The 13,440-nt window shown below is 33.2% G+C and overlaps 1 protein-coding gene across 1 annotated transcript in view; it reads left to right on the top strand.

Moving 5' to 3' along the window:
* The window catches only part of LOC149801207 (complement C3-like), a 333,137-nt gene that overhangs the window by 217,380 nt on the left and 102,317 nt on the right, over window positions 1-13,440 (top strand). The window contains exons 20-22 of the mRNA XM_089955246.1: window positions 22-237; window positions 6,055-6,148; window positions 12,472-12,573. Of these exons, the coding sequence (XP_089811372.1) occupies window positions 22-237; window positions 6,055-6,148; window positions 12,472-12,573 (412 nt within the window). The remainder of the gene's footprint in view (window positions 1-21; window positions 238-6,054; window positions 6,149-12,471; window positions 12,574-13,440) is intronic.

Below are 13,440 nucleotides of genomic sequence, written 5' to 3'. Positions count from 1 at the left end.
GTTATGAAATATTTATTATAGGTCAATGTATATGTTGAGCCATGGGATACAACTATTTGTTCCTCAACAAAGATGGGCACCAAGTCTGAAGCAAAGCGAGTCCTGGTAAAGGCAAACGATGCACATACTGTTACCTACCCCATACTTCCCCTAAAGGCAGGGGACACTTTCCTAACAGTATATGGAGTGATTCCTGGCCTGAACTATGATGCTGTAAAGAAAGTACTCCATATTGTTGTAAGTTTTTCTTGTAATTTCTATTATTGTATCAGTTGAATACAATTATTGCTATTGTAGTTTATATTATTGTGAGTTTTGTTCCCTTCTGGTCCAATTTTGCTAGAGTTAATGCTCTTTTGATTAATTTAAAATCTTCATTATAACAGATTGTTGTAACCAGCATAGTTTAGGAAACATTCAACACATTCTGATGGACACATATGTACATTTTATGGGTTCCATCTCATAAACAATATTTTAAACAGAGTTATGGCCCATGAAAACAACTTCATATCTTCACATGGGATGTTGCATATGTAGTATCATTTATTTTCATTGGACTCAATTTTCGTGGTTTTGTAAAATAAGGCATTTTTGTGGGTATTTAAATTCATGGTTTTGCCTCTCAAAGTTTACATATTAGTGGGTAATTAATTTCATGGTTTAACCTCTACAAATACCCAAACAAAAGAATACAAAAGAATAAAACTATGCCGATGCAAACAGCTGTCACTTTAATATTTAAATCAATACTAGAACCTGGCAAGTTCAATACTTACACTGTGTTTTCAACCAAGTGAATAACATCAGTCGAAGCCGACGCAGCCAACTAAAAACAATACTTCCATCTCTATAAGCACAAATAAAATACCTGTTAAGATTAATCACTTTTGCTATATTTTGTTTGAATGCTCAACATCACAGAAAGCTGACGCAGCCAACAACACTAGGCCAATCATTATTAAAGAAGAATTAAGGTCACACTTCCATGAGTTGTATGCTAAACAAGTCATGGATGCATTACAGAAAAAGATGTTACTGGTGATGATCAATGCACATTATTAGTAAACCTTGCAACCTCATTAATCAAGTAAATTCATGCTGAATGGATAATTGCAGCTCATGTGACAGTGAGTGAAAGATCAGACCTAATTATCATTTTGTTTTGAGAAAGTTGGACTTGTTTAGTTCAGCAATTTGTGGATTATTTGCCTGAGAAGCATTTGTGAGTACCATGAGACTTGATTGACACGATGTTGATACAGTGGCTTTGTCCAAACTTCTGTGAAGTGGGAGCGTTAATATATATAGTGTTTCATTAATAATAGTGTTTCAAGAAATAGTTACAGTATTTTACAGGATTGTTGTTTTTTTTTTGGATTAAAAATGTATGGATAAAATGAAATGTGCTTTGAGAAGGATTTCAATCTTTCAACAACAGCTGTACTCAAATGAAGGATCGATTTGAATAATTATTAAATTTAAGTTTCATATACTGTTATTTTGTATTATTTTTCTTTCATTTTCAGTATTGCTATTGTTTGAATACCTTAAGCTTTTTCTCTATTTCCTCTCTATCCTTACTTACCTCACATATCGATTTAATGCAGTCAGTGTTAGAGTACAGCTATCAGATACCTTATCGATATATAATGATTTATAATTCTTGTTTCAAGAAGTTAATATAAAAATAAAACAAACACGTAAAAGCTAACATTTAATTACCAGATTGCACTATTGACCTTCATTTATCAAATACTAGTAGCTGTGTTAATGTCTAGGAATAAAACACTGTAAGAAAATGGGGGTGTCATCCTCCTACATGGATCATTTTTCATTAGGGATTTAAATTTATGGTTCGGGGCAACAACGAAAACCATGAAAATTGGTCCCTCATGAAAATTGATGATACTTCAGTAACCAGCGTAGCTTTAGAATCATTCAACATATTCTAATGTATTTGGTAGGACCTAGATTTGCCTTTATGTGCCATGTCAACTCCATTTTGGGAAGATTTGTAAACCATGACAGTTAACTTTATATTGTTATATGGGATGTTCCCCGTAATTGGCAAGAGTCTTTCGACATATTAAGATACAGTTTGGTATTAATACTGTTTCTTAGAATTCCATGTGCCATGTATGGGTGTAATCTCATTGATTTCAGTTTTGGAAGCGTTTTGCCTAATGTGAAATAAATTTTGTCTTCACATGGAAACTTGGAATGTTAGTTGCAGTCAACATATCTACAGAACCATTGAACATATCTGATTGAATTTGGTCTGAAAATTGTTTGTTAGACTTAAATTTGCATGTTATGTATATTGTCTTTTGTATACATCATTTTGGACAGACCGCTCCGGTGGCCTAGTGGTTAGAGCGTCCGCCTCGGATGCGGGAGGTCGTGGGTTCGATTCCTGACCGAGTCATACCAGAGACTTACAAAAATGGTACTAACAGCTGCCTCGCTTGGCGTTCAGCATTAAGAGGTTAGTGTTAGGACTGGTCGGCCTGGTGTCATGATAATGTGACTGGGTGGGACATCATGCTACATGTCTGTGGCATGATGCCCCAGTGGTAGACATCACTATAAACTGGCACGTTGCAGACATCGTAGCGATCTGACTGAAAAATTGTTAAAGCTATGTTAAAAATCAAAATCACATCACATCACATCACATTTTGGACAGAGTTACAGACATTGTCAGTCAGCTTCTTATCTTTATACTGAATCTTGATTGTAAACAGTATAGTTCAGGAACCACTGAAGATATTCCCTTGCAATTTGATATGAACATAAACTTAGATGTTTCTTTGATGGATTGTAACTTTTGTCTTGTCTACTCCATTTTGAATTGAGTTATACTCTTGTTGATCGACTTTATATCTCTACATGTAATGTTGCTAGTATTGAATAGACCTTGAATGAGTTGGATTTCAAGCATTTCAGATGTTCATTTGTGAGAGTAATGTCCCCTTCATGCCAATGATCTCCTAAATGGGATTCCCAGCACATTTTCTTATTTAAAAGCTAAGAAAATTGTAGTGTATGGGGCCGTTTGCAATGTAGCCCTTTTTAAGAGTTGGGAAAATGTTAGGGTTTTAGTTATTTTGTATTGTCAATCTTCTTGAAAATTTTATATGTGGCCAACCTCATTTATACATGCTATGGAACATACAGTGTATTCATGTGTAGGTAAATACATTGTACGACTTATTGCATTAAGCTACATGTGAAAGTGACTACTAGATAACTATAGAAGTGGTTATTACTGTGGGGGTCTGACTGTCATATTTTTTTTCCATGGTTATATTATTAGATTTTTTATATAAATATTTGTTTTGAGATTTTACCTTAGATAACAAAAATTTCATTTTTAGGATCTCAGCACTATAGTTGAAGCAATGGTATTGAAATTTAGACCAGATGTATTACATAACAATGTATTGGTATTTTACTAATGTTTTGCTGATAAATATGGCTTTTGGAAAAGGAAATGCAAATAATGATATTGTATATCAAGTCTTAGAAGTATTGAAAGTGTAAATGGCTCAGCTCCATATTATCTTCAAAATTCTTTTTTTTTTAAATGCCAAGATGATCATTTTAATTTTTTGTTCTGGTTTTAAACAATATTCTTCAAATTCCAAATTCCACAGCCTTGAGCAGATACTTTGAAAATGAAGTTTTCAGTACTCAGTACCATTATTTGGAACCTACCATTATTTGGAACCTATCATTATTTGGAACCCTCCTTACCTCAAATGTAAACTACATAGCAACCTTTTAGAAAATTCTTGAATACTTATAAATATTTCAACATTAGCATCATATGCTTTTTATTTTTTCAGTGTGGGTATGTGTATTAAAAATGTGTATATACTTTGATATGTGCGTAAGTGTATTAAAAATGTGTATATAGTTTGGTATGTGTAAGTATGTATGTGCTTATATGTTTTTTTAGTAGAACTGGTTACCATCACAAACTCTATACCACACTGTACTGTGGTATTTCTGAACTTACCATGATACATACCCCAGTATACCACAATTATATTACAGACCAACAATTCATTGTTCTGTGGCAGGGGCTTGACACTTTTTGGTTTCATTTCTATTGACCAGTAGCTGGGAAAAAAAATTGGTCTGATTTATATCAAAATGACATAATATTACAGGTATATCTATTTTAATATTTGGAAAAAATATATTTTATCTTGAGATAAAAGAAAATATGTCACCTTAAAAGAAAATATCCCCTCCCAATTAAATGGAAAGTACCTTATAGCAGATGAATTGGCTGTATGTATGTTGCTTGTTGTTTAAGAATCTAAAAACTAACACTAAAGTGGGACGATTCAACTTACAGTATAGATGATGCTGAAAGACATTGTGCCGACACTAAAGAGCCTTTTGATAAAAATAGGAGGTGAAGATACTAAAGCCTATAATTTTCTAGTTACAATATTGATATGATAGGCAGTGAAACTTTGAGTGGGATGCCAACACCAGAGCAAGATATTCTAGTTACAATATTGATATGATAGGCAGTGAAACTTTGAGTGGGATGCCAACACCAGAGCAAGATATTCTAGTTACAATATTGATATGATAGGCAGTGAAACTTTGAGTGGGATGCCAACACCAGAGCAAGATATTCTACACTATTGATATGATATTCAGGGAAACTTTGAGTGGGATGCCAACACCAGAGCAAGATATTCTAGCTACACTATTGATATGATAGTGAGGGAAACTTTGAGTGGGATGCCAACGCCAGAGCAAGATATTCTAGCTACACTATTGATATGATAGTCAGGGAAACTTTGAGTGGGATGCCAACACCAGAGCAAGATATTCATCAGAGAGGGCCAGTAAACATAAAACACTTATCCAGCAAGCAAGAAAATATTGAATGGAGTTGAGAAATTAAGTAAAGTTCGGATAAAGAACGGGTATGCTCCTTAAACTTAAATAATGATTTTTAAGTCTTGCAAAGAAATACAGATACTTAACACATTCACATACACTAGTCCATAAGTAAGACATATAATGTGGGATTTTTTATTTGTTTTTTTGATCTGAATATTTTATGAAAGTGGGATTTGGCCAGAACATGTTTTGTAACATTCCATTTGGCCAATGCATTGGCATATGTGACACATACCGAACATGCGCTTAAAGGATCATAAATATATTTGTAATATTGACCTTTAATTTGTGACAAATACAAACATTTTGTTAAAAAGAGATTATTTTTAACAGTTTTGTCATCAATTATGAAAACACGCTGTTAATAAATTAATCATAATAATATTCCTCTGGAATTTCTGTTCATTCCTTATTGATGGAAATTATCAGTGTACTTATACGTTGAAACAGTACCGTGGTATTTTCCAGTGGAATAAATACGACAGTTAACTGGTATACCAGTAATATTGTACACATCTACTTTTCAGCATGATTGTGTTTATTGTCAAATGTCATAATATTTATTTCTGAAAGTATTTAGTTGTATTTACTATGGTTTGTAGAGGGCCCAAGGGGAGAATAGTTGCATTGCTGAGTTAACCCTCCTAGAAATAATAATAGTTAATAATAACAATAATAATAATAATATTGTGTAGAGGTTAGAGACCACTCTGTTCACTTGAAATAGGAGTTAAAACATAACAAAATAAAATGATTTCCACATTCGAACAAATGCTTTTATAAAGTCACAGATATGTTGCCATGACTAAATAGAAATCTGCTGGTTTGGTTTGAAGCTCTAAAGAGCGAAGGTCAAGTACAAATGTTAAATGGTTGGTCTCTTAACGTTTGTGCAATAACTTGAGTTTTCCTGCATATCATCAGCAAATTTCATGCGTATGTTGCCTTGGAGGAAACAAAGAACAGTTTAGAAGCAAAATGTGAAAAGTCAAAGTAATTGTGACTCAAAGAAGACCAGTGGCTTTCTGCCAGTGATATTATTTAAACATTCACTGTTATCTGTAAAATACACCACTCAAACTATGTGACAGTCTTGTCTAATTTTGCTCCTCTTATTTTTAGAATGAAGGAATTGAAGAGAATGAGGAGATTCAGCTGTGCTTGGACCCAAAAGGTCAGGGCAAAGCTGTTTGCAGACCTAATAGCAGAGTAGTTGGTGAGTTTTTGAACTTCCTGAGGGTCATCATGGAAATTTTATTGTCACCTCAAATTAATCCCTTCTTAACCATGCAATCTGTATGCTTCAGACTCTGAAACATTTATGTACCCGTTTTGAAATACAAATGAAATTATAAAGCATGGTGGATTCAAATTTAGGATCATTACCCCCAAATTACCCTAGATGGGATTTAGGAACAGTGTGGGGGATACATATTGTCACTGTCATTTTAATTCACTTGAAGAAATTTGGACTATCACAACATTATTTAGTTTATAATAATATAAAAAATGTTCTATGTTTTGACATGTTTGCAAATTCCCCATTGTTGATAGGAAAACTGCTGATCTTAAAATGTTACAAATTTTGACTACCTGCTATTTTAGATGCTTCAGGAGCTTAAAAATCCATATAAAGCAAATGTATAGGTCCTTTAACAGGATATTGTACTGTAGCGTACAGTGTATTGTGTTTTAACTGTGTACAAAACTGCAGACTTAAAGATGACATTGGATAAATGTTTAAATTTCTTTAATGGTTTATTTGCTCGGCAGTGTGCGGGAGGACATTTTAGTGGAAATTACTTAGCACTTGCAGCTATTTGTTTTTTTATTTATTTGTTGATTTTCATTTTATTTAGAATGGAACTCAACAGCCTATTTTATCAGATTTGTAATAAATGTTATGCCTACCCTGGGAAACAGTCTTGTAATTGCTTTGTGTCTTAAACCTCAAAAATAAAATTAAAAACTTTGAAAAAAGCCTTAAATAAACCTCAAATTTTAAAATTTAATTTCACTTCTAACATTGATATAAAATACTGTGATAAAAATGGAAGAGCAGAGTGATTAGTAAGGTTACAGCCATACAGATTTTATCATGCTCTATTAGGATGCAGACATGCCAACTCTTACGATTTTGCCATAAGTCTTACGAAAATTGCCCTTAAAATATGGACTTTATGGCATGCTAGCAAAAACTACAGAAAAATGATCATTGCCGTAAAATCCAGATAATTGGTTCATCCATGTTTTATTTGGATCTGGGTTTCATCTTTTAATTAATGAAATTAGTCGGGGAACCAGACTAACTTTACAGCAGCACCCGAGATGCTTTAAACTGCACATATTTGTTCATGCAAAGTGTCTGCATGATCAAACTGTTGATTATAGAATTTTAAACAATGGCATCCAGAAAGCAATTCATGTTTAAGACTAAAGGCAAAACAAGCTTCTAGAAAAGTGTTAATAATCAACACAGTAGAATAAAAAGGATTATTTAGATTTTTGTGAATAAAAGCTAGAAAGGACAGAATTATGTTTATTGAACATCACGTGCCAATTTGAGTATTTCTCATGGCGGGAGATTAGACCAGCAAGTTGTTCTCCACCTTTTTTTTTTGTTTGACTAGCGGCGGAAACCAACGTTGTTCTGCACCACTCGTGCTGAGACATCTGCGCTATGTCACCTCGGATGATCGGACCGTGCGCTATTAATTAATAAATTTATTTAGACTAACCTTTGTATCCAGACGGTAAGTATAATCCCTCTTCTAATGATCCACAGCATTAAATCCTTTAGAACACACACTTTTTTAGTATAAATCCCTGTCAGAACAGAACACCTGTGTATTCATCAGCTGTTGACCTCAGATTTGAATTACCCACGCATGCATGTAAAGCAGCATCACCACGAGGTAAGAGTAACGCATGAAAACCGTCTAGCGAGGCATAGATCACTGGGAATTTACTGATGCTTGGGTGGGAACTGTGTCGTTACGGCAGAAATTTAGGAGATAGACAGAGAGAGACGTCATGTCAGAAATGTGAGATGGAGTGAAGGATAAGTAAATTGTAAAAAGACCACAAACTGTATTCAGATGTGAAAATATGCTACACAATAATATTAATAATAATATTAATTTATTATTATTACTAGTGGTAGTATCTTCAATCATATTTAGTAACATTTACAATGGTATAAATGGATTTTATGACATACTACATACATATCTACATATTAATACTTTACATTATTTATAAGAAGAACATGATTATTATGATGAATATTATTAATAACATTTGCAATGGTATTTATGAATACATACATACATACATACATACATTACTTCACATTACTTATAACATGATTATTATGATGAACTTTATTAATAACATTTACAATGGTATTTATGAATACAAACATACATACATATATACGTCTGTTATAATTTTACACCATAACTTATAACATATGGATAATGTTATATTTTAATCAAAAACAATTGTTTCTTCTTCCCTTTTGACCACTGGTCTTCAAAATTCCTTGATAATTCTGTCCAATGTCTCTGTATCCGTGGAGGAATGATACATTTCAATCAAATGTGTCTTTGCTGATTTTTCGCCTCTGTATACTTGGTCTCCCATTTCTTCAACCAACCAAAACCAAACATTAAATACAGCACTGTATGTTCTGAAATAAAATAATACTAATAATAATAATAATGATCCTTTTCATATGAAATATTCTCCCGCACTGCTGGTATCAGACCATGTACATCCGACTCACTTCCCCATTTCCTGTTTTGACTGCAAATATAAACTTTCTCCATCATAATAAAATCCCTCGCACAACAAATCGTTACTTATAACATGATTAGTATGATGAACTTTATACATACATACATACATACATACATACATGTTAACAAATAACATTACTTATAACATGATTAGTATGATGAACTTTATTAATAAAATTTACAATGGTATTTATGAATAAATACATACATACATACATACATTATAAATTGACATGTGAGTTGGCGGTAATTTTGTTTCTTTTGTCAAATTGGCTTGATAATTTGTTTATGTGCGAGATGTATATGTCTGGGTTCTTTATTCTTGCTAATGAGCGGAAATTCTGTAAGCTCTGTGATATCTTCCAGGGATTTCTCTTAAGAGTTCCTCGTCCTTCAATACTCTGATGAAAGTTTCAATATCCTTTCTTCGTGAAAACTTTGATTTACCTCTCTGGAAACTTTCCGATTCGGAGACTGTTGTAGAGTATATTTTATCTAGAGCATGGCCAACCCCACCAGCCAACTTGCTATGCCTGTCACTCAGCTGATGACCGGCCGATCGTAAGCTTTCTATAAAGATAATAAAAAGTCAACATTAATATTTTCACCTCCAAAATTAGCATTATATGGTAGTTTTCAAATTAATGAACACATAATATATTAAACACCAAGCACATCATGTTAAAGTCAAACAAAAAAAAAGGTGGAGAACAACTTGCTGGTCTAGGCGTGAGATATGATTGCTGTCGTCATGTGAAATGGAAAAGAATTTCCAAGACTTCCGTCAAGTTGAGAAATAGCAACAAGCCATTAAGCTGCATAGGGCTTGTAACTAGAGCTTGTGCGACTGTACTAGTGGTAAATAAGGTCGACGCATACTTTACAAGCTTTTTCAGTTGAACATAATGTTTATCGTCAGTGCCTCAAACTTTTAATTACGTTTTCCAGCTTTACAGTAGCAGTTATTGATATTTTGCTACACCTTACTGAAAACTGGTCACTCTTACGGAAAATAATCAACTGCCAAACTGAGACCGACTCGTCAGGGTTGGCAGGTCTGAGAATGTTTGCACTGGCATTTCTTGGCTCAATATTGAGGTTACAACATATTTTTAGTCAATTAATTGTTTATTATTTTTCTTCATGTAAATGTAAAATCCCTGCAGAATAAACACCATATCAGAGATAAATAACTTCATTCACAGTGTTGCACTTAGGATTCTATGAGCAAGGAACACTTCCCCCATCCTCAAAATTATCTGGTCAGCATGCGACATTTCAAAGAGACAGAAAAATGCTAGATAGTACTGAATGCACTAGTATAGGTAAAATGAAAAACACAGTAATATTGCTTTAGAGGTTTTTCACTTTAACTTTGGCATCAATACTCTTTGTCTTATTTTCTTTGGTCATTTACATTATTGTAATAAATGTTTTATCATGTGCTCAAAAGGAGGGAAATTGTTTTCAGATGCATCGATGCACTGAAAATTTTGACATTTCAATACACATAAATACTGAAGGACTGGTGGAGAATCAGTTCAAAGGATATTTACCTTTTAAAAGTTATTTTTAATTTTCTTGGGTCATGAATGATGTGTACTCATTTGCCTCTCTATTCTTAATGGGCATAAAAATTAGATTTTAGGCTTTATGTCATGATTTGTATCCATACAGTGGCACAGGCATAACATTTCACATCTAGAGCTCAATGTATAAAATCATTACATGTAACTGAATACCTGGTTCATAAGAAAAGAGTTTAACTATGAAGTTTTTATTAAGATGTTCTGTCAATTTCCTTTAGTCATCACTCACAGAGTTTATTATACAGCGATGCCCATCATCCTGAATTTGGTGTGAAGGTCCGGAGTTGGCAAGCATGTTCACGAATCACACCGATGTACATAAAATCACAATTTTTTGTAAAAAGTAAACTGAAAGAAAATTTAGCAGAAATTTAAGCCATATGCGAGTATTTTCAGTCCTTTCAAGTCTTTTTGGGTAATTTGTAAGACATCTCATCAGTTTCCAGCATACAGCTAGAGTGTTTTCAGTCTTTTCCTCTCATTTTGATAATTTGTGACATAAGACAAGTTTCTGGCATATAATGTGCCATTATAATCAAAACAGTTTGTTTCATTCCTTTCCATTCTTTTCTAGTCACTATTATATAATCATTTTGCACCATTATTTGGAATGCTTCTATTTGCTTGTTTTCTTCATGATATATTGCTTGTTTTTGTTTGTTTTTTGCAAATTAGATTTCTGCAACATTTGTGCTTAATTGCGAATTTTAATCGGCGCTGTTTCTATGAACCTTTTATGTGTGCCTTGACTTTAAAAAGGCAGACATTGATTTTAAGCCCATCTTAAAGGCTGCATGGAATCAAATTTAATTAAATTCATCAATTTAAAGAAGGAAAAAATTGTCCTTCGTGTTTTAATGATACAAAAATCCGTCCCAAAAATTGAGAGAGCAGAGAAGGGAGCCATGCGGTGTGATACACAGGGATCCAACCTTTGCCATGTGGATATGATTTTATAAAAGGATCTTTTAGCAAAGCAGATAAGAGCCAGTAGCTGTCTGGAGGACAGTTAAAAGAAAACACAGCTGTGTGCTGTAAATAGTGTTATATAACTGTATATAGACATAATTTGTAATGTTTTAAAATGATTTTATGATTCTTCTGGCTTCCATGTGGAAATTTTATTTGCTGCGGTAAATGTCACAAATTTTGCAATAGAATCGTGAGTTTTTACCCTTTTGTCCCTAATTTCCCTGGTTGGAAATGGGCTTCTTTGTATTATAATATTTCCCTGGTTGGAAATGGGCTTCTCTGTATTATAATATTTCCCTGGTTGGAAATGGGCTTCTCTGTATTATAATATTTCCCTGGTTGGAAATGGGCTTCTCTGTATTATAATATTTCCCTGGTTGGAAATGGTCTTCTCTGTATTATAATATTTCCCTTTTAACAGTACTTTATAATTCACTGATTCAGTACCTAACTGTATTTTTGAATGTTTTACATCCCATAAATTTTATTTTGCATGTAACCTTCACTATAAGTTACACTAGTCATGGTCAGTGATGTGCACTATGAAAACCTTGAATGTCTTGGTAGCCAAATATGATGTTTGAAATGGAAATTGTCATCTGAAAGTTGTTACTGCCTATGGTGACTTTGGCCATTGATATCTCAAATGAAGTGGACTGACTGGCACTTCTAAAAAATAGTAGTTGGTATATTAAAAAATTTCTCTGTTGTAAAAGCATGGTAATAGGGAAACATACAAGTAAAGATTTCAGGGAAATAAGATAAAAGATTAGGGGAACTTTGTGATGTCATACTCAAGGCATAACATTTATTCAATACACATCAACTTTTACTTAATTATGAAAAGTTATCTCCTTGCATCAGACATAAAACTCCCTGTTTAATCTGAACACCCACCACCACCACCAATGTATAGAAATATATACATGTCGTCCTCCATTTATTTAACAGAATTGAAAAATAATGTTAAAGTTTGATTTGTTGTGTTCCTGACTTGGTATGTTTAACAGGCAAAAATGTTAGAGTATAGAACAATATTTTGTGGTAAATTTAATTAGCGGTTGTGCGAAATACAATTTTATGCAGACAGAAATTAAAATATATCACTATTTCATCAAGTATAGAAGATTACCAAGTAATTGGAATAATAGTGTATTCCATTCATTTAATCATTTCAGTGCAAAATGATCCTGTGAATGGACAGCAGATATTTACAGTGGATTTAACAATGCCAAAAAATGCCATTGAAGGAACTGGCCAATGTGTGATGTACTTATCAGGTACCAGACAGATAGTGAGGTAGAGATGGTGAATAGAGAAATTTCAATGTCCTTGAGGTTTAAAAGAACTTAATTTCTCATCTTTTTAGTTTCTGAGTTTCTGTTAAAGCAAGTTTATTATGACTACTCCTCCTAAACTATTAAATGGATTGATATCAAACTTTACACACATTCATCCCAATGTCTCATTGGTCCATTTAAGTTCAAACGTCCTGACTGCTTCTTTGGAATTGAAAACACAAAACTTTTTATCATATTTGGTTGGTGATAGATAAAATGGTGTTGATCTGATATTAAGTATGGCCACCATGAAAATGTTCTTGCATCTCCAAAGTTGACAGTTGTGTCAAGATAAGGTTTTCATTAGAAGATTTTATATGATATGTAGTTAGTGATGATATGACATGTAATATGAACACCACATAGGCCATCTTGAATTGTTATTGCTTCTTCTCTTGAACAGATGGTCACATCAGTGTTGGGTTATCACTGAAAGAACTTGTTATAATGTCAGTGCTTATAGATGGAAATAGTGCCAATCTGACCTCCAACATGGTCACCATGCTGTACATCGTGAAAGTCTTGTTTATGCTACTTCTGAAAGGCTTGGCATATCAATATTGATTTTTCATCTGAAGACCGCTTATAAAATCAAGTTGGTCCTAAATGAAAGTGGTGCCAATTCAATATTTGCTGTGGCTGCCATGGTGGCCACCTTGGAAACTTTTTTATCATTATCCCCTGAATGAATACTAGCATAGTAATTTCATTGAAAGACTTATTATGATATACAGTTGATCCTAATGAAAATGGTGCTGATATTGCAACTATAGAACTGATCATGAAAACCTTGTTTAAACTGATGAT

This window comes from Sinohyriopsis cumingii, chromosome 4, assembly GCF_028554795.1.
Source record: "Sinohyriopsis cumingii isolate HCF-2022 chromosome 4, ASM2855479v2, whole genome shotgun sequence".
Lineage (NCBI taxonomy): Eukaryota > Metazoa > Mollusca > Bivalvia > Unionida > Unionidae > Sinohyriopsis > Sinohyriopsis cumingii.
This window is presented reverse-complemented; position numbering and strand designations above follow the sequence as displayed.